The sequence below is a fragment of the Arachis ipaensis genome, chromosome B4 (assembly GCF_059453495.1).
Source record: "Arachis ipaensis isolate K30076 ecotype BB chromosome B4, ASM5945349v1, whole genome shotgun sequence".
NCBI lineage: Eukaryota > Viridiplantae > Streptophyta > Magnoliopsida > Fabales > Fabaceae > Arachis > Arachis ipaensis.
This window is the reverse complement of record NC_142439.1, coordinates 9,800,758-9,828,488: the sequence shown is the minus strand read 5'-3', so window position 1 is coordinate 9,828,488 and position 27,731 is coordinate 9,800,758. Positions and strand designations below refer to the sequence as shown.

Below are 27,731 nucleotides of genomic sequence, written 5' to 3'. Positions count from 1 at the left end.
TAATTGAAAAGATATCATATATTCTCACTACATGCAGATTTTTTAATAAAGAATAAGATTGAATATATATCATTTTTCACGGTAATATGTATCGTAAGGATATTAACAGTAATACCCAAAATGAAAATCTTGGCTCTGAATATTATTTAAACATATCTTCACTAATAGTAATAGCTAATAATTTTAAGTTTTTAACAAACTGAACGCTCGTATTATTTAATTATTTTTAACGGTCTTTGATATGACTTCCATATATTATTGAATAGTTGAACTTGAACCCCAATAGGGGTTCCTCCCCTTCATATATTTTCTGATAATTACAAGCTATAACGCATAAATATTAATAGAAAGGAAGAGTAACGTAGATAAAGTAAACAAAAAACTGATGCTGTATACCCAAAAAATAAAATAAAATAAAATGCAAAACTGACACTGGAAAGAAAACGTAACTGATACATGGATCCTATTTGAATGCTATAACAATAACCCTCAAGAAAATTCAGCTTCTGGAAGGTTTGTTCTTCGTCTTTGAGACAAGTTTGGTGATGAGTATTCTTGATCAATGCCAGATGAGCCAACACTGGATACAGAAGAATTGGAGAGCGTGCTTGATACCCTATCAGAATTTTGCATTTGATTTCTTGATACCGGAGCATCTGCATTTTGTGATTCTGACCCTCCAGGTGTCGAGTTCGCCTGAGCTTCTTCAGCGAGACGTTTAAGAATGTTCATAATTGTCGGCACAAACTTCGACGAAAGGGATAGAAGACCAGGAAGCTGCAAAGAAAACATGGTAACTGACATCATCTCACTAGCTCGCTCTTATGTTAGTTACTGCTTTTACAAATCATTTCCAACATTGTAAATTAAGATCAAAAAAAAAAATTGGGGAACAAAGTTTGCGAGAAAATTCAAAACTCGCAAACACACCCTTCAAACAAAATATTAGAGAGAATAGAGAATCCCAATTCAGGAGAAGAGTGAAAGAGGAAGTCCAATCATACCGCGCCATGCCGAAATTCGCCAGCTATGTCCATTTGTACCCAAAGGGCCTTCCCGATTAGATAGGCAACAAATATAATCATCAGGTAGAGAGGATTTCTGTTTCACGCGTAAAGTCAGAAAACTATTAAACAGAGGGAAATAGGTTCCAATCCATTCCACAATTATGAAGAGAATTGTCTCGGATAATCAGCTAATTAGATAAACTCTAATTATGATAACAACAAAGATACGGTTCAGACTTAGGTGATGACTTACTTTAGAAGCAGCATAAATTCATTAAAACCAAGGATGACCATAGCCATTATTGCCCATGGAGGAGGTAGCCAATTGTTACTCCTCTTGTAGGCCTCCTGAACCCACAACCAAAACAACGAAAAAAGGATTATAGATGTTACTCCAATAACTAATACCAATTCAGCTTTTTATAGGATTTTTCTGTCCAGCAAAAGAAATTGTAGTCCAATATTATAATTTGCACACTATGTAAAAACCATCCCCTCTTTCTCAGTAACTAACACACAGCATATATTTACCATACAGACCCTAATTTTAGCCAAAACATTAACAATCAGGGAATACTTATAAGCAGACAATTCGATTAGAAGTTTAAAATTGCACCAAAGGTTCAGTTAAGAAAGGTAAGGGGGGAAAAGTTAAAGTGAAGAATAGTTTTTTATGCTTTTACCTGAGCTGAAATAGCCTGGGTAACTGTATATTCAGTTTCTCCCTGGAACTGTCTCCACAAGGACTTGCAATGCACCGGAGTGATAAGTGTGTCTTTTGGATGAACCTACATTTATAACAGATGCTCAGAAATAATAGCTTTCTCTACAACATTAACAGGAATACCACAAATATTCGCATATAGTTGTACCTCCTCCCACGTGCTTGAAGCCAGTGGATCTGTAGGCCCTTCAATTCTATTTTGGGAAGATATTGCACCAGCAGGTCTATCAATGAGAGATGACTGAAGTACATTTTCAATGTGATCTGGCTTCTCATCCTCCAAGCGTATAGCAGCCATATCTGATAGAAGCTTCAGCGACTGATACAAGGCAGTAGAAAAAACATTAAATGGTGCTAAATGAAGTGATTTCTAACATACTTGCAAGTATAGGCAAGCTGAAAATTTATCATCAAATTGGCTATTAATTACCGCAGAGCGAGCATCCCTAGTAATAGCTCTGATATCTTCTTTCCCAGTCCACACTCTAGGGAGTGAATCAGCATCATGATTGAACACAGTAGAGAATCTGAAAAGTACCACAATACCAGTAAGCTTCCAGATAAATACTATACTACAGGCATCCTACAAAAACAAAAGCAAAAACAAATGGGGACAAAAGACAATAACAACAGGCCTTATCCTGCTAGGTTAGGATTCACTGCCAACGTAACGAGCAAGTTTTATTTTTAATAATTTATCCTAATTTCTTGTCCTGAAAAATTCTGGCACTGACAATAACATCCTCTTGCTTGAAAAATTCTGGCACTCCTATATCATTCAAGGACTTCACAAATACTTAGCAAAGCATCATGACTAGTTTCAATCCTTACTACTATCCAATTCCCAAACTCCAAAATCAATCAATTTATAAAATAAATCTAGCAAATTGCAATACAGACACATCTTGGTACATAGATTAAAGAATTGACAAGATTTATATTTAGAATATTGTTACCTATCCTTCATGCGAATCAGAATCTTTCCTGACTCTTCTTTTGCTTTATTTTCCACTATTTGTTTTGCATAGTCCCTTAAGCTTTGTTGCATTCTTTCAACTGTTTCTTCATCCAATTCAAAACCAGAAATACAAGCTGAAAGTTCTGATACGGCAGCTTCAGTCTCACGTTTAAGAAGCTTCCTTATTGAAACCCAAGTGTCTTTTCCACCTGCTTCAAATAGTGACTCCACTGGCTCAATCAGGGCCTTGGCCAATTGTTTCTGCCCAAAAAAAAGGTCTCCCTTTCAGTGTTTGACAGAGAGATATGAAACATCATCAAATGACTAATCTCTTATGAAGTGATGATACCATTACCTCAAATTTAGTTGTTATTTCTGATAACTTTGTGTCACGCACAGTTGAAGCATGTGACTCAATATCGCGATGCAGTTTGTCTCTGACTTTTGATGCACTCCAACTAGCCTGTCTCACAGCAGCATCTGGAAAGTACAAACAAAATTACAAAAGCACCAAATAGAAGTGAGCACTTCACCAGCAATATGAAAGTTTTACATGATTACCAAGAAAAAAAGGAGATTTCAAGTAAATCCATATGAGAGAATATGTATCTTTAATGTGAGAAAATACGAGCATAAGATGCTAATGTAACTCATTTGAGAAAATAGGAACATAAAAAAGTATCTATCATTAATGATTCATATACGTCCTTGACACAATGAAAAGGAAACTGATACCATCCAAATCTTTAAAGAACTTGATATAAATCAAACAAATGTTACTGCTTATTGATTTTTTCTCCATTTAAAGTACTTGAATTCTCCATATGTGTGGAGTGATGTATTATTAACTATAACGGTGGGAAACATAGCATTTGAGATTTGGCAATAAATTCTAGAACATGCAAATAAAGTAACAGGTGACAATGTATATGCAAAGAAGGCATTCTATCAGACTATTTACCAGCAGATCCTTTTTCAAACTCTAGCATAATAGACTCAGTCCACATGCGAACAGATGAAGCAAATCCTTCTCCGTTGTTCAGTGATTGCTCTAGCTTAGCCTTAAAATCATCTACAGCTTTAGAACGTAGGTGCCCCAGCAATGTTGTATAAGCAGGGTATACAAACTGAAAAGTTGAGGGAAAAAAAAAGATCATATAAATTTTGTGTATCACACACAATATGGACACTCTGTCCGTCTTCAGAAGCCCTTAACAATTTTTCAGCACAGTCCATCGTTTTCACTACTTATTTTCTGATCAATAACCAAGTGCACTTGTGTATATTAAAGAATGTTGCCGCATTGTTACTTTTATATGATATGAACTCATTTGCTTACCTTAAGATTTTAGAATACCGGGTTATAGAATCATTTAGACAACCCATATTGCCAGTATTGAAGTTTAGTCTAAATGAATAGAAATAAATCAATAAAGCAATTAAAAGATAGCAGACAGTCTTACATCCAATGCCTTGGATTCTAATTGCTTTCGTTTTGCATTTCTCACAGATTCATCAAAGAATATTGCCTCCTCATCATATCTGTTGAAATCAGATGTTATCCACATAAAAAGAAAGACTGGAACTCTGGAACTGTATAAGGTGATTAAATTACCCAAAACAATGATGTCTAAATGTAATACAACATCAACTAAATATTTAAGCTTCAATGACAAGCTGAATCCTTCTCTACCCAAGTGGAATGAATCCCCCCCCCCCCCAAAATTTTTATTCCATTGGAAGTGCTACTATTCGAAAGATTCAAACCTATTAAGCTTTTGAAAAGATTGGAAAGGCCATAATCCACTTTTTTATTTTATTCTCTTTTCACATCATTACATCATACAAACTCTGAATAAGGTAAAGACTATAGCAAAGCAGTGTTACCCTTCTGAGTGATCCAGTAACGAAATGTATCTCAATTTAATTCAAAAAATTACTACATTTCAATGGTTGTGATTAGCATGTAACATTAGAATCGGTAGGAAAAGCTCTTAATTATAGCTACCAAACACAAGAATATCTTTGAATACTAAACTCCCGCATCTGAAACTTACTGTGAAAGATAGGCATCAATAATGGAGCTCAGCTTTTCCCCAAAACCTCGTACTGGACCTGATTGAACAGCTTCCTCCAATTCCAACCAACCCTGGGCCAAATCATTCACGTTATGACTACTTATTATAAAAACAACTAATTTAACTTGCAATAGAAGGATATGGATAAGCACCTCATCAGAGCGTAAGCAGCTAAGCTTTTCATCAGCAATCTCTTCACAACGCACAGTTGCAACCATTACCTATTTATGGAAAAGAAGCCAAATCAATAAGAAGATCAAACCAATGTCACATCCCAAACATAAGCTAATAACAAACCTTATGAGCCGGAAGATCAAGGTCCTTGTTCTCTCGGATGACTTTCCATATTTGCTGTGCACTAATAGAAAAGGCAGAAGCAGGCACAACACCACGTCGATCACCAGCAAGACCTCCAGGAGCTATAGAATGGAAGAAACGCTGCCGTAGTTGTGCAACCTGTATGAGTAAGTGTAACACTGTGATCCACGTTGGCCCGCGGAGAAGCAGAAAAACCAAAAAATAAAGTGAACAAAGAATAAAACAGAAAATGTTCAATGCAGAAATGTTTAAACATCATTTATTTGCATAGATATTTATAGGCAAAAATAGTCAAAACCCAGTCTAATGGCAATAAATACTGAACTACTAAAGTACTCCAAAATGACAAACAAACAAGCATGCATAAAATCCTACAGAACTCCTATTTCAGGAAAGGGTACCTCCTCTTTGAACTTTTCTTCCTTGTCTTCATAGCTTGACAAAGCAGTAACCTCCACCTTTATTTGAAGAATCATTAATCAATAATTAGATATATACTTTGAATCATTAAAGAGAAGACAGACAGACAGATCCTCTTACATTGAAAAATTCACTGAGAGGAGTATGTTTATGAGCTTGGGGTTTTGGAACTGCATCCCAAATCTGACAAATTCATACCGCGTTAATAATTTCAGATGATGGAAAGAAGAGACAACAAAGGAAAATCCTTGGAAAATAAAAGGAAATAATACCTTTTGAATATCTTCTCTTAGAATAGGCTCCAAATTTTCAAGTGGGGTCTACATATACAGCCAAAAGAATGCTAAAATATTAAGTAGAATTATAAACATACGCAATGGTATATTCCCAAGAAAAGATAAAAGTGTTACCCTTGTTTTATCACGTATAACAAAAAGCAATGTTGTCTTGCGGGGACTGAATAGACGCATCATGACCTACGGATAAAAGAAAGGCCATTATATGAAAATTCATACTCAAATCAACAAGAAGGAAAATCATCGCTGGAAACTACCTGAAAAACTGTTTTTAAAAGTGGTTTATTGGCTGCTTGCTCCCGACCAATATCATGACACCACCTGTGAATAAAATAAAACCTTCAATAAATGTTGAAGGGACTGAAAGTTGTTTTGATATATCTACTACAAGGTTTCATAACCCATGACATTTAAGTTCTTTTTACGACATTTAAGTTCTTTTTACACTAATTTGACCCAAAGGAAGGTAAGAAAGGATTTGGATGGGCTGCTAAGAACATGTCAGTTCTTGATTGATTATTCTAATCTTTTACCACTGGTTTTTTTTTTTCCAGTTAATGGAACCCCAAAAGGGGTCCAGTTCGCGATTTAGTTAGCCAGGCCGTCCAGCTTTAAGGATACTGGTATAGCACCAAGATAGACCAAGCAATTTGCAACTCTACCTAGGTATTTATTGAGCAATGTAATTTTCAAAGGCTTCATGAAATTACTAAGTGTAAGTCTGTTTGCCCAATACTCTGATCCGTTTGACCAATTAAATAAAGCAATGATCTATACTAGTAACTTACATATTAATCAGAACAATATCTGATATTGCCAAAGCAAAAAGAGCACTCTGTTTCTCAAAAGCAGTATCATCCTGGAAGTTAATTTAAAAAAGAAAAACAAAACAAAACAAATATGAATTAAGATATTATATGTATCAAATGCACATCAATAAAAATGCAGGAAAGATGTCCTCGGTTCAAACCCGGGTTGAGACATCCTCATTTACATTTAAAAACAAAAAAGCAGGAAAGTGAGAGAGATTTGTTAGTAGAGGAAAAGCTAGGGCTCGAAATTTGTGATCATATGCAATTATGCATGGACAAGTGCCAGTTGCATAACAATGCACAGGAAATGGAGAAACAAAAAATATAAACTGACATACCTCACCCCTCTCCCTTCCATCAGTACCCTCTAAATCCATAGCAATTGTGCAAGGTTCAATCCCCACACACTTTGCTATCCAAATGCCCTTAGTTGTTTGAGATCTGCAAGAATACAGTATTCAAAAATTCTTTTAAAATAACTAAGACACAATAGACTGCATTATAGATGATGACAAATGACATCCAGTTTCCATCCTTTCTTTATACTCCCCAGCCCCCAACGCACCCCTATTTTCCTTGTAATGTTCCTTTTACTGTCCACAATACCAAGTCAATAATTTCAGAACCCAACCTTCCTTTGAAAGCATCCATCTCCCTGAAGCTTGTGTGGAAAAGATGGTTCATTAAGGTGCTCTTCCCTGCTCAGATAATTAAGTAAAAGCATAAGATTATATCACAGAAGTCTATTTGGGCATGTGTGTGTGTGTGTGTTGTTGTGTCTGTATGTGTGTGTGAGAGAGATGAAGAGGGAGTACAGCTAAGAAAATGCACCTAACTTAACACTGGAAAATGAAATATGGAAGATGAGATCACCAGTTAACAATGAAAAAATAATAAGAGTTTTTAAGTTGCCTTTGCTGCATTCAAAGAACACAGAACTTACATTATTTTTTCTCCTCAGCTGTATACGAGTATATCTAACGAAGTTATTTTTAGATTAAGGGCGAAAAACTATAAGGTTACAACTTTCCTGTGGGGCAATCTTTCGGAGGTTATTTGGGAGAATTAGGCATGTCCTCTCCTCGAGTGCAGTTTATCATGGTTCACTCTGAAACAAGATTATAGTTTTGGGTCGACCTGAATATTATGCAGTGATATTGGTTGATTCAAATTTATCGTAAAATTGATAAGGCTTATGACTAATGTTCTTTTGTCTGTTTCTCTTTGGCCATCTGCTCACTGCCAGCAAAAGTTAAAGGAAATAGGGACCCTTAAGGGGATTCATTGTGAGTTTTTATTTTTAGTTCTTCAAATCCTTCCCTTCCATTCCTTTCTCTCTAAAATTATAACTTGCAACTTTTAAGGTTGTAGCATTTGGATAAATAACTCAAAAAATACATTTTTTTTCCACAAAAAATGGATATTAAAACAACGATGATAACAAATACTTTTCAATATTGAATGTTGATTTTCTATAACCTAATCACTAAGATTACAATTGTTTAGGTAATTAATTCTTTATTTGCTCTCTTATTAGTTCCATTTTTTAGGTAGAAACTGGTTCTACTTCACTTCACCCATAACGGTGTTTTTGTATGTGGTAAATAGTAATAAAATTTTAATTCACAATAATCTTTATGGCAATGCCAAAGAAATTATTGTGTAGTTAGTGTTTGCTGTTTTATTGTGTATGATATGGTAGATAAAAATAAAAAATAAATGTGAAATGTGTGTCAATGTATATTTTGTTGCTGTTTTTTATTTTTTTTTTACTTCTATTAGAATTTCCTCCTCTTTTATTGGGTCAAGAACTTGCTATAACTAACTATAAAAATAATAGCAGCTATATAAAAATAAAATCACATGGAAAAAAATAAAATTAAAACTGAGATTTTATACCACACACGATGTTAAATACAAATTTAATAATAAAAATAGAGTGGTAAAATGATAAAAAAAAATTTGGAAGGAATATATACAATAGGTGATTTGGAACATTGTTTTAAAATGGTGGTGGAAGGTCAATATTTTCAGCAGATAAATCATTACGTGAAAAATTATGGAAGGCCAATGCTTCTAGCTTGGGTGAAAATGGTGGTGGAGGGCCAGTATTTCCAGTATTTTTTTACAGAGCCAAGAATGAAAGTAGATTTTTTTTTGTTGAGGTTATTTTTTCTACGGAAATGATAGAATGACTTGTCGAAGAGGAGAAGTCATATATTTCTACTTCTTCAAAAAGCTATGAATTAATTTTTGGGGAAGTTAAAAGTTCTTTTTAAAATAGTGCCAAACACGCATACTGTAACTTTTCATAATTCAAAAGTCAGAAAAAGTAAGCTTCTGCTACTTCCCATATGGGCTAGTGATATGGGTTTAGCTTATTGAAGTTCTTTCAAATCATCTTCTCTGTGGTGGGTTTTGGAAATTGGTGAACTCAGATCAATGGGTTCAATCACTTGTGAGCTTGGATTGATGGGTTCAGTTGCCTTTCTCTGTGATGAAAGGCTCATATTTGTCTTACTTACTTTAAGGAAATCCAAATAAAGTCATACTTTGTCAAATCTATGTTGACTTATTTGAAAAATATTGAAAAGTAGTCAAATCATGTTGATAACTGTTCTTCAGCAATGAATGTGTGCTTGCAACTTAAGTTGTTTACCCAAACTGGGCTAGACCTAAAACACACGGTAGCTCAGAAAACTCAATCAAGCAAACCAGCCATTGATCCAACCTCGATAATATCAAAGTCCCACAAAACACAAAGAGGATCACTTGGAAGGAACTTCAATTCAATGAACCAAACCCAAAAACCACTAGACCTAAACAAAAACAGAGAACTTCACAGAACTCAATCAAACAAATCAATCAGTAATAACCCAACCTAATTAATTTCCCAGAACCGAACTCAAAAACACTTCAATACAAGTTCAAAGGAACTTTCCCAAGCTAAATCCACATAAAGAAAAGATCTTGGAGAATCAAAATTTCCAAAGAAGCAGTAACCAATTGAAAGAATGAATCACACGATAACGAAATCGAAGAAACATACCGCTACTCTGAGGACCCATGATTGCAACAACGGCATAGGAAAGTCCGCAAGCTGCAAGCTTGACGTTCCTGATGAAGTGATCGAGGCCGGAGACGTTGAAGCCGCCGTCGCCGTCAATGAGCTGGGTGGAGCAGCAATCATCAGTGGCGGCGTCCATGGGATGAGAAATGAAGGTCGGAGAGAGGATAAAAACAAAAAACTCTGATCTTGAGAGATGATTTTGAGATTCTGTGTGTCTTCCCAGAGAGAAAGAGAAAGAGCAAGAAACACGAAGGAGTGTTGTTTGGGGTTTGATTTGAATGAAGAGAGAAGAGAGGAGAGAAACAAGTGGGTCCAACATTCTTCTTCTCCTCTCTTGTTTGTATCGCACGTGCCACTCACTGACGTCCAAATCCCCATACCCAATCAAACCACCTACTCTTTTTTAATTCTCCTTTTCCTTTTACCTTTTTTACTTCCTTATTTTACCTTTTACCTTATTGTTCTTGATTAATATAAAAAAATTATAATAAATCATCTTTTAGTTAATCAATATTAACCAACTTTAATATTTAAATTTATTATTTAGAATTTATAATTAAAATATATAATTTAAAATTTAATACAAATAAAATAATTTAAAAATATTAACTGACATTGATTGAAAAAATTAGTTGTCTATTATTATTCTATACTTTCATAATTCTCAATTTAATTGCATTTATTTTAATTTAAAACTAAACATCTATAGTTTTGAATAATTGGAGAAAAAATGCTAGATGGGTAGTAGAATTTATTATTTTTTGTCTGTAGTTAATTATTAATATTTAAAAATATAAACTAAAAATATATTATTAAATTATTATATTAAATAAATTGAGTTGATGACTAAAAATAATAAAAGAAAAAAAATTTTCCGTTGACCATTTCTCTAATTGGATTTGGATATGAAACGTGCATGTTCCGGAAAAGATGAGAAAAACCCAAATCAGCCCCTGACAATTACCTCGAAAGACAACGAGGCCCCTGACAAAAAAAATCCCAATCCGGCCCCTGACAAAAAAAAATAAACCCAACCCGGCCCCTGACAATTACTTCGAAAGGACAACGAGGCCCCTGTGCTAAAAAAAATCAATGTTATTTTTTTTGGCACAGGGGCTAATCAGTCCCAAAAAAAATTATCAGGGACCGGATTGAGTGTTTTTTTTTCTTGGGGACTCGTTGTCCTTTCGAGATAATTGTCAGGGGCCGAATGGAGTATTCACTCGTAAAAGATTTGCATCTTTGGTGGCTTTGCAACCAAGAAGTTTTGTAAATATAAGTCTTAATTTTATCCAACACTAGCTTAAAATGACTCATGTTTACGTTGCCTAAAAAGAGCTGAAACTGTTTTGTATTGTCCGAGAGATTATACATCTGCTCATATAGTATGGCATCATTTGATGAGTTCGGGACAATAGCTCCTCTTTAACTTTAACTAATGTTCCTTTAACTGAAACTTAGTTTAAGGCAAGGATCTTGAATCGTAGACACTCTCTTCCTAGTTAGCATTTGGAGTATATGTTGGATTATTAGAATAACCATAACCATGTTTTTAATAGTGAAACATCTTAAGGGGCGGAAGTGGCTTATAGAGCTTGAATGTTTGCAATGGAATTTGTTCCGGATCTAGTCCCGGGTCTCCCATCGATTATCCGGGCTCAGGTCATTATTGTGGCTCAAATTGGTTCGTTAACCATAAACTCCTAACCAATATTTAAATTTGAACACTTTCCTTATCTTAGCTAACAAAATAAAATAAGATAACAACGTCAAACAATATAAAAGGAGTCAAGGACTCCCTCATGTACGTGACACATTCCTAACCCTCACCTATACCTCTTGGATTCATTATGATTTGAGTGTCGAAGTGTCTTTACAGGTACTATCCTTTACTATTCCAACAAGATCCGATTCAAGTCACCACCCAAGGCCGGCAAGTCCATAATCCATCACAGAACCCGTATTAACAAAGTCTAGTACATTGGCGCTGTCTGTGGGGACTTGCCAAGTCCTGGCAACATGACGGAAGAATTCGAGGAGTGATCCTCAAACCTTCACCATGAGTCAGACCCACCGAACCTGACGGACGAACCACGAGATGACGTTCTCCTGCCGACCCACGGACGGATAACCAGCGCCGTGTACCGCCAGCCGACCCCTAAAAGAAGATGATCACCAACTCAATAAGACCAGAGCAACCAACAGCCTAAGAGAGAAAGCGATCCAGATAATCAAAGAACTCTATCAAAGAGTATAAACCCTCGAAGGCTGGGTCACTTCCAAGGAATGATACCAGCCAGAACATGCAAGCCAAGCGACCTCCAGAAGTCGATCACGGCAAAAAACCAAGAACAAAAGGTCACTCGAACGGCGACTCGGGAAACAACGGGACCGCAGCATCACTGGAGAGCTAGAGTGTCGATGCGACGACGACGATAGAAGGCACCGACAGAACTCCAAATGGACAAGGAGCGAGCACATGATAATGAAAACCACCTCATTCACCAATAAAATCCTAAAGGCCAAGCTATCAAAGGGTTTTGACAAGCCAACCGACATAAAATGCGAGAGAACGAAGGACTCATAGGAACATCTCATGGCCTTTGAGGCCAGGATGAACTTAGAAGGGGCCACCTATGCAATTTGGTGTAAAGTCTTCTCAGTAACCCTAGTTGGCCTCGCAATCAAGTGGTTCGACGCTCTCCCCAATAGCTCGATAGCCAATTTCGACGACATATCCAGAAAGTTTATGGCACAGTTCACTACCAGGATCACAAAAGCGAAGCACCCAATCAGCCTGCTCGGAGTCACGCAAAAGCAAGACGAACCCATGAGGAAATACCTCGACAGGTTTAACGACGAGTGCCTGACGGTCAACGGGTACACGGACTCTGTAGCCCGCCTCTGCCTGACTAATGAGCTCATAAATGAAGATTTTCGAAAGCACCTTACCGCCAAACCAGTCTGGACTATGCATGAAATTCAGAATGTTGCAAGGAAATACATAAATAACGAAGAGGTAAGGCAAATCCTGATAGCCAATAAAACGGCAGCACGATAATACGGCACCTCAAAATAATCCACCGCCGAAAGACAACGTTAACCCGAAGGAGCACTACAAATCCACCGCCCCAACCGACCACCCAGGGTGGGGAAGTTCATGAACTATAGCCCCTACAACCCCAATCATGGAGATCTACCACCAAATAGAAGAATGAGGCATCCTCCCGAAGGCTCGACAACTAAAAGAGCGGACAAGCGATAATAAAAGCATGTACTACAACTATCATAGAGGATATGGACATAAGACTCAAGACTGCTTTTACTTAAAAGACGCACTCGAACAAGCCATCCGAGATGGCAAACTCCCGGAGTTCGCTAAAATCCTTCGAGAACCCCAAAAAATTGAAAGGGAGAGATCGCAGGAATGGGAAGGACGCAATCCCAGAATGATAAGGTAGGCTCAGCAGGAAAGCCCAGAAATCGACCCGACGATCATAGTGAACTCCATCACCGGGAAAGATGCACTGGAAAATCTAAGTCAGCGCTAAAAAAGGACCTCCAGGTACTGGCAGTAAAGGACAAAAACCATCAACAACCTCTCCGCCGCCATATTTATCAAGTTCTTTATCATGAAGTTTCAAGCCGACAACGGAACTATCGGAAAGTTTCACGACGACCGAGAAATTGCAGTGGAATGCGACAACACCAACCTAGCCCTGCGGAAACAATCCCAAGCCGCAGCAGGAATCTTTCTCGCCGACTTGGACGCACGCCAAGATTATCAGCCCAGACCAAAACCAGAGGGAGACATGGAAAAGCTATAGATAGGGAAAACCAAAGATGAATTCACATTCCTCAACAAGAATCTACCCTCAACCTAAAAAGCGACCTCGTAGAACACCTAAAATAAAATAGAGACTTATTCGCATTCACCCCGACTGACATGCTGGGAATAGACCTAGATCTGATGTCCCACCAGCTAGCCGTGGATCCCAAAACCAAGCCAGTAGTACAAAGAAGGAGAAAACTGTGTTTATAACCCCCGAATGCACGTACTGCTACACAGTCCTGCCCTTCGGATTAAAGAATGCCAGGGCCACCTACCAAAGGCTCATCATCAAGATCTTTAAAGACCTCTCAGGGACCAAGCTGGCGGTCTATATCAACAACATGCTAGCCAAGACACAAATAGGCGAGGAGCTTATTGAGGACCTCAAGCTCATACTAAACACCCTGAGGAAGCACCAGATGCGCCTCAATCCGACGAAGTGCGCCTTCAGAATGGAGGCCGGGGAATTCTTGGGCTTCATGATCACGCAACGGGGAGTAGAAGCGAACCCAAAAAAGTTCAAGGCCATCCTCAAGATGAGCAACCCTGCAAGCCTCAAAGATGTCCAAAGGCTGACCGGGAGACTCGCCGCCCTCTCACGCTTTCTTGGAGCCTCGGCCCAAAAGGCCATCCCCTTCTTCAAGCTCATGAAAAAGGGTACAAGCTTCAAATGGGAACCCGAATGCGAAGAAGCCTTCCAACACTTCAAAAGAGTACTAGTGGAGCCTCCCATACTCTAAAAACCCATAACAGAAAAGACACTATACCTCTACTTATCCATAATGGAGGAAGTGTTAGCGGCGGCACTCATCCGGGAAGATGAACAAAAGACACAGAGCCCTGTATACTTTATAAGTAAGGTTCTCTAAAATGCTGGAACGCGCTACTCCAAACTCGAGAAACTCACATACACGCTACTCATGGCATCCTGATGCCTCCCACAGTACTTCCAAAGCCACCTCATCATGGTCTGGACGGACCAAGCTGTTAGGCAAGTGCTACAGAAGCCAGACCCAGTAGGAAGGATGCTCGCTTGGTCGGTCGAGCTATTCCAATACGAGATCAAATCCGAACCCAGGAATGCGATTAAAGCCCAGACCATGACCGACTTCATAGCCGAAATGACCCCAAGGACCGAACCCACAGAATTATGGAAACTCCACATTGACAGCTCGTCAAACGCCAACTTAGTGGGAGTGAGAATAATACTGGAAAATGAGAACATGATCACTATCGAATAGTCCAATCAATACGAGTTTTCGATCTCCAACAACCAAGCCGAATACGAAGCCCTCTTAGCCAGATTGATGTTGGCCAAGGAAGTCGGTGCAAAAACCAGGTAGTTAGCTCCCAAACAAATGGGACCCTCTGTTACAACAGTACTTATCCAAAGTCAAAGAACTAACCGCCGAGTTCGACGAAGTGACCATCCGGCACATTCCTAGGGAATGGAATGCGAGGGCCGACCTACTCTCTAAACTAGCAAGTACCAAGTCGATCGCAGCGAACCGATCACTAATCCAGAAAGTCATCGAGACACTGTCCATTGTGGCCATAACCACAACAAACCTCACCATATTGAATCAGCACTCCTGGACCTTCCTAACCCTTCGATACCTCACTAACAACAGCCTACCCGACGACCCGAAGGAGGCGAAGCATATAAAGTGGGAAGCCGCGAAGTATACCACAATAGCAGGGCAACTGCAAAAACGGGGATTGTCCTAACCCCTTGTCAAATGTATCGAACCCAGTGACCCAGATTATATACTTCGTAAGATTCACGAAGGATACTGCGGTCACCACATCGGGGGCAAAATCCTAGCCCAAAAAGTCATCTGTGCCAGGTAATTCTCGCCCACCATCATTAGAGATTCCCTCCAATTGGTCAAAAGTTGCAGGAAATGCCAAGTTCATGCCAACCTTTACCAAGCAGCCCCCACCAACTCAGCCCCCACCAATCAATCTTTCGGAACCTGGGGAATTGACCTCGTAGAACCTTTTTCCATGGCTCTCGGACAATTTCGAGATGCTGGCCACCATCACGGCTACTCAATGCTGAAAGTTCTTCTGAAGGCAAGTCATAACTCAGTTCGAAATCCTCGAGATCATAATCTCGGATAACGAAACCCAATTTGCGGACAAATGATTCAAGGAGTTCCTAGAAGGACTCAGCATCTCACAGCGATTTAGCTCGGTGGAACATCCGCAAATCAATGGCCAAGTAAAAGCGGCCAATAAGATCATCATGAAGGGCCTCAAGAAATGACTAGATGAGGCCAAAGGCCTATGGGCCGACGAGTTCGGATCCGTCCTCTAGTCATACCGAACATCTCTTCAAACCGCAACCGGAAAAAAAACCCCTTTCTGTTGACATACGACCTAGAAGCCATCATCCCGATGGAGGTCGGGGATCCCAGCCCACGGAGAACCGTGGGAGGACACGACGAAGATGCAGAGCGGGATCTTGCGGACGAAATAAGGAGCATAGCACACCTACTGAAGCAAGCCCTAAAACAAAGAATAAGCCTAAGATACAATCACAACATGGTGAAACGAGACTTCAAACAAGACGACTTACAAACTTATAAAATAAAATACAAAATAGAAACAAACTACTCTAAGTCAATGATTTGGCCATCCTTCACGGTTTGAAAGCTCCCATCACAAACACGTCCACGTTCGGAGTCAAAACCTGGACTTGAGCCTTCAAAGTCTCCTCGGTAGCTATGACGGCTACCCGGGTATCGGCTAGAAGATCAACATTCCGTTTCTTTGAGCTTTCCACCTCGGCCTTCACCACCTCCGCCTCGGAACGAGCAATAGCAGCTGCGTTCTCGTCGTCAGCAGCCAACTTCTGTGCCCTAGCCACCTGAATTGATAGCTCGGTCTCCCGCTCTGACAACCTTAGGATCTCGACACCCGCATCCTTGGCCGCCTTTGCCTTGGCAACCTCAACCGCCTCCAACTGCCCCTTCAGAATACCCAAATCCGTCTGAGTCTGTCGAAGCTTTCCATCCAGACGAAAAGTTTGCGAAAGCGCAAGTTCAGCTTTTTGGATAATAGCAACAGATCGGAGAAGAGCACAATAAACCCGATTGGAACAGTTGCCAAGATTTGATGACTATATCAAAATATATATTTCATTTTATACTTCCCATTTCATGCTTTTGAAGTTATGAATGGATTTTATCTCATGAATGCTTTTGCTGTGTTTTTATCCGTTCTGACTACATAATTTACAATTTTGCGTGATAATAGTTATTGTTACTCTTTTTTTTATTTATTTTTTTATTTGAGGATGAGTACTAGTTAGAGTGACTTAGTACTATAGTCAGTTTAATTATCGGTTCGATTTTGATAACCATGGATACAATATATAGTTATAGAATTTGGATTATCTAAATTTTAAATTTTTATTTTAGAGGATAAAGTGAAATCTTTTATTAATTATTATTGAATATTTTTTCTCTCATATTTTCTCTTGGTCTCACCTATAAAATAAATAATAATAGATCATATTTTATCCTCTAAAATAAAATTCAAAATTTAGAGGATCTAAATCTTATAACTCTGTCCCTTCCTTCTTTTTAAATTACCAAAAATACCCTTCTCCATCGCCACCGCCACCATCACCTTCACCAGCCATTGCTACCATACTCAACCACTCTAAGAAGTTTTCCCCGCAAAGGTAACACTCCCTCACTTCCCTCTCAAAGTTAATTGTGAAAACCTAACAAACACTGCTGCTTGTTCTTCCTTTGATTTTGAACGCTTCTGATGTAGGTTTTTGTTGAGTTCCCTATTCTAGCTGTAGAAGCCTGGAAGGGGGTTACTCTATGCTAGCTCTAATTGCAGCGTCCTCTTCTATTCTAACATAATCTAATCCTATATTTGGATATTCCAACTTTGAAATTTCAATTCAAAACGAGATTTGAGTTCTGGGGTGTGATCAGATTGCTTGAAAAATAGATATGATATGATTTTATTCGGTTGGAATTCTAACTGTTTGCCATTTCCTTAATCCTGATTTGAGATACACTAGTCAATAGGTTATTAAATTTAGAATGCCTAAGTAAGGAGGAGGTGGCTGAGAGAGGGGGACTTCAATTCAATCTATGGAATATAGGTGAGTAGGTTGGGATAGCTTCAGCCACTCCTTTAATTAGAACTTCCTTCACTTCCTTTGGTACTTCTCATGAGATTTGTGTGTGGCTTTTTTTTTGTGATAAGTTACTGGTAATATTGTATTCAGTGTTAGAATAATTGATTGTGTTGTAGGTTATATTGTCATCCTATTGGCTTACAACATCCCAGAAGATGTTCCTGTCGTGTTGCTATTTTAACTTGATTGCTTGTTAAATAATCACTAGCTTGTTCACTGATTCATCTCATTGACTTATTAAATTTTCAGTAGAGGAATTCTCGCCCAGCTTTAACAAAAGATGCAGGACTCCCCGGACTCAAGTCATGAATTCAGGGTGGGCCAACGAGTACATTCATCGGGTGATTCAAGGAGAATTGGTACAGTTAAGTATGTGGGGCCTGTAGAAGGCTATTCAGGCACGTGGGTTGGAGTTGACTGGGATAATGGAGAAGGCAAACATGATGGATCCATCAATGGTGTCCGATACTTTCATGCAAAGTCTGAAAGATCGGGGTCATTGGTTCGTGCTCCGAATTTGAGCCAAGGGATTTCATTGCTTGAGGCTCTTGAAAAAAGATACCGAAGTAAATCAACTAATGATGAAGAGGGTATGCCTTTTGCTAATATTTAAGTTTTGTTAACATATCCATGCTCTGGTTTCCTAGAGTAGTATGGAATAAAAATGCAATGCTAGTGGTATGATATGAAGCCTTGGGTGAGAAATAATAAGGCATATATTATTCTTTTCAAACATCTTTTCATTCTAGAATTATTTGGTGACAAATGACAGTTTAATATTTCTTCTGTATATAGTTTCTCACATGTGACTCCCACCAAACGTAAAATAATATGTGATAGTACTCGCTCTTTTTTTTTTGCAGATGAAATGTATGTCCTTTCAACAAGCAACAATCGAGTATCTGTTCAACTTGTGGGTAAAGATAAAATTCAAGATAAACTAAGTCGATTTGAGGAGTTAACCAATGCATCATTGGCGTATATGGGTGTTAGTTTCCCTGGAATTCCATACCAGATTAATACTACAGTCCCAAGTAAGCTTGACTCTGGAACACTTCTGTTTCATTTCTCATATAAAAAATGAATGAAACATAACCCGATCCATTTAGAAGTATTCTTTCTTTTTTTCACTATTTTCTTTTTTCATGATAAAATTGTAGTAGTGGTGAATTAGTTGCTTTTACCTGAAGTTCTTATTATCTGCTTCTACCTCAAGTTATGACTAGAAACTGCATTTTATCATATAAAGAAGTCCAAAATATCAAACTGCAATATTGATGTCAGGAAACTCTTTTTCTCCCCATTTTTTCCCCAATAGATATGAAAGAACTTGACCTGACTGGGAACCTGCTTTCGGATTGGAAGGTACGTAACCTGGTTTTTTTCCACAATTGTATCTTGACTAAGGCTGTAGCATTGAGTCTGCTAATTTTTAACACACCATTCATGTCTTACCCAGAGCTGTTATTCATGAAAATTACACATGGTCTTTTGCTGGTATTTGGTAAACTCAAATATATTTAGTCTGATTCTTGTGTTAAGAAATTTTCTTTATGTTTAAATATTCAGATTGTGGTTAGAAGGTTTGTGACATATGTTATTTTCTTAGCACCAACTCAATTTCTATACTATTAACAGCTCTTAAATGGTGTAATTGTTGCCTTGAGTTGTAAACTTATGACCTCGTGCAAACTGCCCAAGTCCCTCACACTAATGGAACTAATTGATGGCTGGTCCTACTATTTGTTTTTATAGTTATTTTTTTTCATTTCTCACATTTCGTGTTTTGCCTTTTGAGGATCTTGTTGAAAAAAAGAAGATTTAAAACTGTAAAAACATTAAAATCCTTTTCCTTGCTTCCTTTTCTAGTTTCAGTATTTCTTTCACTTTCAGAAAAATAATAAATGGAAACCAAAACAAGCAAGCCAACTTCCTCTCTTATTGGCGTAGTTTTCCCTCTATTCATCTCTTAGAAAGCTCATTAGTAAGTGATCATATATAAATTTCTTTCTGCTTATTTTGTATAGCGAAATATATTGATTGACAATAATTATTATTCAGTATCTTTTTTATTTATGTTTTTGCAGGATGTTGGCAAAATTTGTGGTCAGTTACCTGCTCTGCAGGCTCTCAACTTATCTAACAACTTAATGTCACCATATAAATCAGAACTTCCACCACTGGAAAGCATCCGCATTCTAGTTTTAAATAATACTGGTGTAGATTGGGAGCAGGTTCCTTTCTATATTTTTCCCCAACTTATATCTGCTGCTTAAATTCCCATCATGTTAGTTAGGAGCCACTAAATGTTTCCTGTTAACTGGGCAGGTTGAATTGCTTAGACAATCATTGACAGCTATTGAAGAGCTACATCTTATTGGAAACAATATAAGGAGAGTACTGGTACATTTTGTTTTTGGTTCATTATTCTTGTTAAATATCTTAACGGCTGTACACTCAGATATCCTCTCATGAGTACCCATTTCTAAACTATGGAGAGCAGTTTAATAAACATTAGAAATTGAACCATTTCGATCACACTGCAAGATTTCTCTAAATCATAGTCTCAGAATGGAAGCCCATTAAAGGAGGGAATAGCATTGTTGATATATTCTTCTTTCTTTAGCATTTTGTCAGCCTTTATTGCTCATCTCCTCAAAGGTTTGTCGTTTTACATGTAGCGGGGCAGTAAGTTTATTATTATCATTATTATTATTATAAATCTGATTAAGGCAAGCTAATAATCATGTTTCCCATCTGGCGAACAGTTAATTATGACAATCGCAATAAAAATACTGCGATAGCAATTATAGTCATATTTGAGAATGTGGATGTGTTATTGAATGTAGATTCTATTATCAAGCTTACTCCCTTGGATCTGCTATGCAATCTATTTATTTTATAGTTGATACTTAATTGATGTTGAAGTGTATTAATTTTAATTGTTTTTGGATGGAAATAATAAGCGTAATTTGGTTTTTACTTTAATGTTTAATCTTATATTGCTCTATGTTTTTCTTTTTGTCATTTGTATGAAGTACACAAAATTTTAAAGCCTTCTATCTTTTTTTTCAGCCTATGTCATCCTCCTTTGTTCAAGGATTTAATTCTTTGCGTCTATTGAATTTGGATGATAATTGTATAGCTGAATGGGATGAAGTCATGAAGCTTTCTCAACTAAGATGGTTGGTTATGGCAAAATGTTTTCAATTCTATAATACATTCTTAACTCCAAGTTGGACTGATACCATTTTAACCACATTTGACTTTAGTAACCATTTTTTTATTTATCTAACCACTTAATATATATGCTAACCACTTATTTTAAGTGCTTAGCACCAGAGTGAAATCTTATGATTAAAGTGAAATGTGGTTAAAGTCATAGGTGGTATCTGTATTACTGGAAGTACAGATAGATTGTATCTTAGACCTGGCAAAAAGTATTTACCTCCTTTGTGATTTATGTATTCTCTTCACTAATCACTACCTCTACTTCTGAGTAGATTTGGTTTTAAGTCTCTTGCTGTTCTAAATTTTCATGGTTTGTTATGTTTTGATTCAGTTTGGAACAGCTTTATTTGAACAAGAATTGTTTGAATTCTATCTTATATCCTGATAATGGCCAGCAGAATGAATTGGAAGCCACAAGCTATAAGCCCTTTCAAAATTTGCGCTGCCTTCTATTAGGTAGTATTTCTCTTGATGATGCTCATCATCCTGCACGAAATACAGATTGTGGACATCTATCGACTTTAAATCTCTGATTCTTCGTTCAGGTGATAACAACATCGGTGATCTGGTCTCTGTTGACTCATTAAACTTGTTCCCTAACTTGGTGGTAAGCCTTATACTGTGAAGTTTTATATACCTTGCATAGTGTACTTCTTAGTTATGCATGGCATGGCATGGCTGCTGTGCTGTATCTATGACAATGAATCCGGGTCCATTGACTGTTATATCAAATAATTTGTTAGAAATGATGAATTGGGGATGCAATATTTCAAATTATTTTGTAGCTATAATTATTCTGAGTATTTTTTGAGCATGTCTTTTGTGTCTGATTGAGTTATTGTGTCTCTTGCTTCTCGTGTAAACACATTTTTTTTGGTGTATATTCCTTTGGAACTGCTTTCTTTACATCACATGGATGGAGTCAGATTATGAATTCATAATTTACCATAACACCAAGACTCACCCTTGAGGCTGAAATTTATTTATAAACAAAAAATGGAAACTAGGAAAGACAGCGACATAACTTAAAGCTTGCTCTTCTCGAAACTTATCCAACATTCCAAAGCTGAGGAAGTTTGAAGAAACCCCCCCCCCCCCTTTCCCGAAAAAAAATGCAGAGACACACACACTCGAAAAAAAAGTAATCTTAAAACAGGCAGTTGCAATGATCTATCCTTAACTGCACTCTATTTCTCAGTAATGAATCAATTTATTTTTAATTCTTTATTTGTCTATTATCCTTGCAAGTTTACATTGAGAAAGTAACTAATCTGTCTAAAACTCTTCTTTCCTTTTCACTGTAGAGACTATTCTTTCCCTTGTTACTCTTTTTCTTCCACCTCTCTCTGACCTTTTACTTGCTTGATTTTCTAGAGTAGTTTGTTACTTATGAGAATGTTCTATTCTAATTATTTATTTTCATTTTTATTTTAATCAACGTCAAAGGAAACTAGGCTTTCTGAGAACCCAATAGCTGATACTACAAGTGGTGGAGTTCCAAGATTTGTTTTGATTGCTCGTTTAGCAAAAATCAAGGTGTTTAATGGAAGTGAGGTAAGTGATGGATGATCTCTCCTAATCTTTAATACCTTCATGTATCAGATATAATGCATTCATATCTTATTACCTTCCAGGTTACACCTCGTGAAAGGAAGGACTCTGAGATTAGGTGATTATTCTCTAGTTACCTTTCTGATATTTATTTACACGTGTTTTTGCAAATGTGCTTACCTTTAGTTTCTGAATTCAATTAAAGGATCACGTCTCATCGTGCTTTGAATGTAAAATGGCATCCTCTTTTTTATATTTTTGAAAACTTTTTAACAGTTATCATGCAGGTATGTTCGACTTGTGATCTCGAGGTTGCATGCTAATGCTGAAGAAATCAAACAGCATCCCAGGTATAAAATTAATTGAGTAGTTTTTGGAAGGTTTGGTCCAGCATTCTTATTGAGTAGTATTTGATAAAATTAATTGAATAAGAGAATTATTCAGCATATTCACACGTGTTGTATATTGATCAATAATTTTGTGAATGTTCTGATGTACTTCATTACAGGTTTTCTGAGCTCAAGAGTTTGTATGGAATTGAGGATGAAAGACCATCAACTGGAGCTTCAGGCCCACAAACAATAGGCTCAGGGTTCTTGTGTATGAACCTATGGACTTTATCTGTGCATTCAATCTTTTTTTTTTTAAATAAATAAATAAATTAAAAAATTCCAAACTTGCAATAGCTTTGTTAACTTGATATAGGGATATGCAGCTATCACTTTGAAGTGTGTTGGAGCATCCATGGGTGAGAAGCAACCATTGACAAAGAAGCTGCCAGCAACAACTACGGTTGAAAATCTATTCTTGTATTAATGTAATGTTCACCCTGTTTAGACCTCACACAGTTTTTCTAATTAACTTGTTTTTCTCAGGTTGGTAAGCTGAAATTTCTCTGTGAGAGCTTTTTTAAGCTGAAGTCATTGAAGCTAAAGTTATTTCTTCAAGAAGAGGTTTGTTTTTATTATATTAAAAAAAAATAGGATGTGTTGTTCAAATCACGATTGCCTGATTCAGTTACCCTCAACTTAATCTTGAAAAATCATTTCATTTTCCCTTGATTGACGCAAAGCTTTTCAAACTGATATGCTGGAAAACTAGAATATAGTTTGTATTGATGTAGTGCCATGTCTTTGAATTTGCAGGGCTCTCCATTACCTGTGCTGCTCGACAACGACACATCATCTCTTATGGATCTTGGAATTGGCAATGAATCAATCATCCTTGTAGACGAAGAAAATTGATAGAAACTAGAAAGATCAGAAATTGAAGAGCTTCTCTTGTGCTGAAATTTCTACCCTGTTCTGACTAGCTGCAATTAATTTTAAAAGTTGGCTTGCAAATGAATGTATTTTGAAGTGGTAGATCGATTGAGTGTGGTTACAAGCCAACATAAGTTGAAATCTTTTGTTTTTTTGAGGCACTGCTGAATTGGATGCTCTTTCCCCGTTCATGCCACAAATATTTTCTGTATCCCCAGTTCCTTTGCAAATAGATTTGGATCTTGCACACCAAGAAAGAAGAATGGCATTATTTGGAAAGTGAGCTCAAATCTTTTACAAATATGTGTTTAGGAAACATTTATGTTTGCAATGCAGATTCGGATTAGTCCCTCAAAAAGTATTGTTATCTCTGTTTAGTCCTTGCATTAATTGGCATAAAATATAGGATAAATGGAAAAGTTGTGATATTTTAAGGGATAGAAAAGAGTTTAGTTTGATATACTAGTGTAAAATATTTTATATAATCATTTAATTAGATTTATGCGTTTAGATAATCTTTTAAGTATTAGGTTTGAATTTTTTTTTTGGATGTGGCAATATAAGACTGGTTTATAAAAATTAAATTATAAAATTATAAAATTTTCAAGTGTTAAGCAAAAAGAAATTATATTATTTTATGAAAATATTTTATTTATACAAAATGTTATGTGCACTCTAAAAATTAACTTTTTTATTTGCTGTGGTTCCTCTTGCTGGGAATAGTGTTTCTCAAGGGTTCATTTCTGGAATTGTGCTCTGTTTGTTATTTAAATTGAGGGAACTTGATTGTGGTGCTTGTTTTGGGTTCTTTCGAGCAGCAGTCCCCTCAAGTATTTGTAATTACACATTTGTCATATGACTTGTTCCTGCGTGAGAATGAGTATTTCGAAATATAGTTCATCTTGCTAATGCTCAAACTAGCTTTCTTTGGAACAAGAGGGTGGAACGTCGTCTTCTTGTAGGAGAGGCGACGTTGGACACATGCAAAGGGACTCCAACGCTCAAGTAAGTAAAGTGTGTGAGATATTCAGAGTAGAGAATAGAATGAATTGCGTACTGTGACCTAGTAGGTCGCTAGTATATATTGAGTCACTCTGAAGTGGTTATTCGTATCTTTGTTACTAGTTTTACGAAGTCTTTTATTAATGCTCCGATTTTTTGGGTTTTGATGGTTTGGTTGGAGAGATTTTTGTAGGGTTATCTCCTTTAGCAGTTATTCAATTCCGAATTTTGCTAGGTTAGGCCGGTTTTGGTGGTAACGGATCATAGCCCCCAAGCTATACCTATTTTGAGGAACTGAGCTATAATAGGTTGAGCTTCAGAGGTATAGCTCGAATCGGAGATAGTTAAAGCCCCCCAAGTTCAACTTGGTTTTTGCGAATTTTGAAAAGTAGGGAAACGCTTGGGTTTTTCGCGGCAATTTATGTAGGGTTATTTTGAAGAGAGAGAATGTTTTGGAAAAGACAGGTTCATTTAATGCTCGTTGGGTATTGAACCGGTGATGAATTTTTTTACCTTTGATTCGTAATGTACCTTTGTTCATCGACGGATAGGGTATGTTGTGATGTTTTAACTTGCTGAAAGTGTGGGTAGTGGGCTAGTGGGTTGTTTTGGCTAGACTCTTTGAATATTTTTTTTGTGCTTTTACATCTCCTGTGTTTTTGTTGAAGATGAGTAAGAAAGGTTAGTTACTCTTACTTGGTTTCTACTTGCTTTATTGCTTTCATTTCGTTTTTGGGATGGAGAAAGGGAAAAAGGTTGTGGTGGGGACGGCTGTTAGAGGTCGGGGTAGAAAGGAAGTTGACGAGAAGGACAAGATTGTGGAGGAAGTTTGGGTTTGGGACCCTAATGATCCTTTCGCATGGGTAGCTGAGTCAGTGAAAGGGTATGCTTCTGTTTTTTATTATGATCAAAGTTTATCTCAGTTAGGTTTAGCATCTTCGTGGGTTAGGGAAGGTGGGGGTATAAGTCTGAAATTTTTGTCTTGCAATGCTGATGGTCGCATGTGTCATCGTGGTGAAGGGTTTGAGTTTTTCTTTATGTATAGTTGCGTTTTTGTAGACCTAGGTGTTAGATTTCCCTTCACTGAGTTTGAATGTGGAGTGTTGATGTAGCTTAAATGCGCGCCCTCTCAATTGCACCCGAACTCGTGGGCTTTTGTTAGGGCGTTTGAGGTGTTAATGGAATATCTCGAGTTCGAACCGTCGCTGGAGGTGTTTTTTGCTCTTTTTCAGTGTAAGGGTGTGAAAAGGGGTGGGTGGTTGAACTTGGCCAGTGCTCTTGGTCGAGCTATATTTAGCTTGTATAAGTCGTCTTATAAGGGGTTTAAATTAATGTTTCTGAAAGTTAATGTTACTGAGGATGAGTTTTCCTGGAATGTGGATGACTGTTTGCTGGAGAAGTTTTCTTTATTTTGGTGTCCTAGGCCTAGGCAGATATTGGGGATGGATAAGATGGAATATAGAAATGAAATGGTGGTGGAATTTTTGGTTAACAGCATTTTCTCTTCCGGTTTGTTGTCTGTTGTGGAGCTTCTTGAGCAGGAGTCTGATAAAGATGTTGTTTCAGAGTATATAGGTAAAGACTTTGTTTGGTCTTGTCTGCTTTGTTTTATGGTTTTTTGATGTGTCTCTTATATTTGATGTTTTGCAGTTGAGAAGCTCCGAAAGTGAAATCGAGTAGTTTGAGGGCGTTCTTTCGATCGAAGAACGTGGATAAAGAGGGGTCTAGTAGTCATGTGAAAGATGAGAAAGGAGCTGAGGTTAATCAACCCTCTCCTACTAAGAAGGTAAATTATAACCGAAAAAGGGGAGATGGGAAGAAAGAAAAGGTGATCGATTTGGTTGATGACAAAATTGGTGGGAAGGAGGTCGACTTGGATCAGGTGAAGAGGTTTATGAAAAATCAAAGGGTACTGCATGGTTATAAGGGAGATGAGGATCTCACCTCTCTGTGGAGCGAGCACTTTCCTCTGTCGATGGTTGCTGACAAATATTGTCAAAGTCCCGCCGATGTCAAACTGGTTCAGGAGGTTGGTGATATTGGCATTTGTCAGTATCTTCAGGTATAATATCTTTGCTCGTCTTTCCTTTGCAATGTTAGTTTGTGTTGGTTTGATTTGATTGTTTGTTGTTTCAGGTGATGGGAGCTCGGTGATGTCTCTCGGCCGAACTTAGGAGTTAAAACATGCCAGGGACTCGTTTAACAGAGCTACTGTAGATCAGCTGATGCAGGATAATTTGGATAAAGGGAATAAACTTCGCATTGCCTTGGACTTGGTGGACTCTTTGCAAGAGAAGCTGACTGCTGCCGAAAATGTCGGAAAGAAGCTTGATGAAGAAAGAGCTGTATTGGAGACTAGGCTGGCTGTACTGGTGGCCGAGAAGAAAGAGCTCGAGACTGGCAAAGAAGACCACGGCCTCGAGATGTTCGTTGCAGGTTTTGAGAGGGCTGTTGAGCAAGCAAAACTTCTGGTGCATGCTGCTGATTTATCTGCAATGGATCCATGTAAGGTTGTTGTTGGCGAGGAGTTAGTAGATGATGATGAAGATGGTATTGAGGGGGAGGGTGAGAACCCAAATGTTTAGTTACTTTCTATAGTATACTTTTGTTCTTGCGTATGTGTTTTGGAACTTCTTGCTTATAGCCAAAAAAAGTGGTTGTTTTTGTTTGTAATTGTTGTCTTGTAGTACTTAGCCAAAAGGATTTGGTATTGTTAGAATTTGATTGCATATTTAAATTATATGTTTGGTTGTGTGATTTTCTCGTGTGAAGAGTCTTTTTGAATACTCATACTTTGAGTTAGTATTATTTGTTAGTAGTGCTCGGCCGAGTAGGATAGATAATTTATTACGGAAAGTAGGTTATGTTTGTTGTATTGTAGGATGATAATTGAAAAAGTGCGGGGTGGTGTGCCTCATTAAAACCTCTCCAGCAAAAATCCTCCTTAGGGATAAAACCTGGTAGTAGGAAAAAGAGTGCATCACCGTGCCCGACTTATAGACTAA

General features: G+C 37.5%; 2 protein-coding genes and 1 pseudogene across 4 annotated transcripts; 2 read left to right on the top strand and 1 right to left on the bottom strand.

The window, feature by feature from the left end:
• Nucleotides 1–223: 223 nt before the first annotated feature.
• Nucleotides 224–10,014, bottom strand: LOC107638807 (protein ROOT HAIR DEFECTIVE 3 homolog 2). The gene is made up of 22 exons (XM_016342204.3): nt 9,663–10,014; nt 7,245–7,311; nt 6,952–7,054; nt 6,590–6,660; nt 6,059–6,122; nt 5,916–5,981; nt 5,778–5,825; nt 5,626–5,688; nt 5,487–5,543; nt 5,065–5,223; nt 4,920–4,988; nt 4,747–4,838; nt 4,153–4,231; nt 3,651–3,816; nt 3,045–3,169; nt 2,688–2,950; nt 2,162–2,258; nt 1,880–2,050; nt 1,691–1,795; nt 1,261–1,355; nt 1,005–1,101; nt 224–777 (listed from the first exon to the last, which is right to left on the bottom strand). Exons 1-22 carry the CDS (start codon nt 10,000–10,002, stop codon nt 490–492), a joined length of 2,685 nt encoding a protein of 894 aa, XP_016197690.2. The 5' UTR covers nt 10,003–10,014; the 3' UTR covers nt 224–489.
• Nucleotides 10,015–17,066: 7,052 nt separating this feature from the next.
• Nucleotides 17,067–24,003, top strand: LOC107638808 (tubulin-folding cofactor E). 3 transcript variants are annotated; one of them, XM_016342205.3, is made up of 16 exons: nt 17,067–17,206; nt 17,930–18,270; nt 18,544–18,714; nt 18,999–19,045; nt 19,768–19,914; nt 20,009–20,083; nt 20,756–20,865; nt 21,243–21,367; nt 21,457–21,518; nt 22,358–22,465; nt 22,546–22,580; nt 22,750–22,812; nt 22,971–23,062; nt 23,178–23,254; nt 23,338–23,415; nt 23,608–24,003. In XM_016342205.3, exons 2-16 carry the CDS (start codon nt 17,961–17,963, stop codon nt 23,704–23,706), a joined length of 1,599 nt encoding a protein of 532 aa, XP_016197691.1. In that variant the 5' UTR covers nt 17,067–17,206; nt 17,930–17,960; the 3' UTR covers nt 23,707–24,003. The 3 variants fall into 3 exon arrangements, 2 of the variants coding, with proteins under 2 accessions (XP_016197691.1, XP_016197692.1); XR_001619866.3 differs by having other exon boundaries at nt 17,069–17,206; nt 23,168–23,254; XM_016342206.3 differs by lacking the exon at nt 17,067–17,206 and adding an exon at nt 17,220–17,644.
• Nucleotides 24,004–26,873: 2,870 nt separating this feature from the next.
• LOC148566628 (uncharacterized) lies at nt 26,874–27,428 on the top strand (annotated as a pseudogene).
• Nucleotides 27,429–27,731: the final 303 nt, after the last annotated feature.

What these genes read in the sequence shown, in the direction of transcription:
- LOC107638807 (XM_016342204.3), bottom strand. Translation starts at nt 10,002, where the DNA reads ATGTTGGACCCACTTGTTTCTCTCCTCTCTTCTCTCTTCATTCAAATC. An exon ending in ATGGATGCTTTCAAAGGAAG is followed by an intron (nt 7,055 to 7,244) that starts GTTGGGTTCTGA and finishes GTATTCTTGCAG; the next exon opens with ATCTCAAACAACTAAGGGCA. An exon ending in TTTTAAAAACAGTTTTTCAG is followed by an intron (nt 5,982 to 6,058) that starts GTAGTTTCCAGC and finishes TTTTATCCGTAG; the next exon opens with GTCATGATGCGTCTATTCAG.
- LOC107638808 (XM_016342205.3), top strand. Translation starts at nt 17,961, where the DNA reads ATGCAGGACTCCCCGGACTCAAGTCATGAATTCAGGGTGGGCCAACGA. An exon ending in CTGGTGTAGATTGGGAGCAG is followed by an intron (nt 19,915 to 20,008) that starts GTTCCTTTCTAT and finishes TTAACTGGGCAG; the next exon opens with GTTGAATTGCTTAGACAATC. An exon ending in AATAGGCTCAGGGTTCTTGT is followed by an intron (nt 23,063 to 23,177) that starts GTATGAACCTAT and finishes AGGGATATGCAG; the next exon opens with CTATCACTTTGAAGTGTGTT.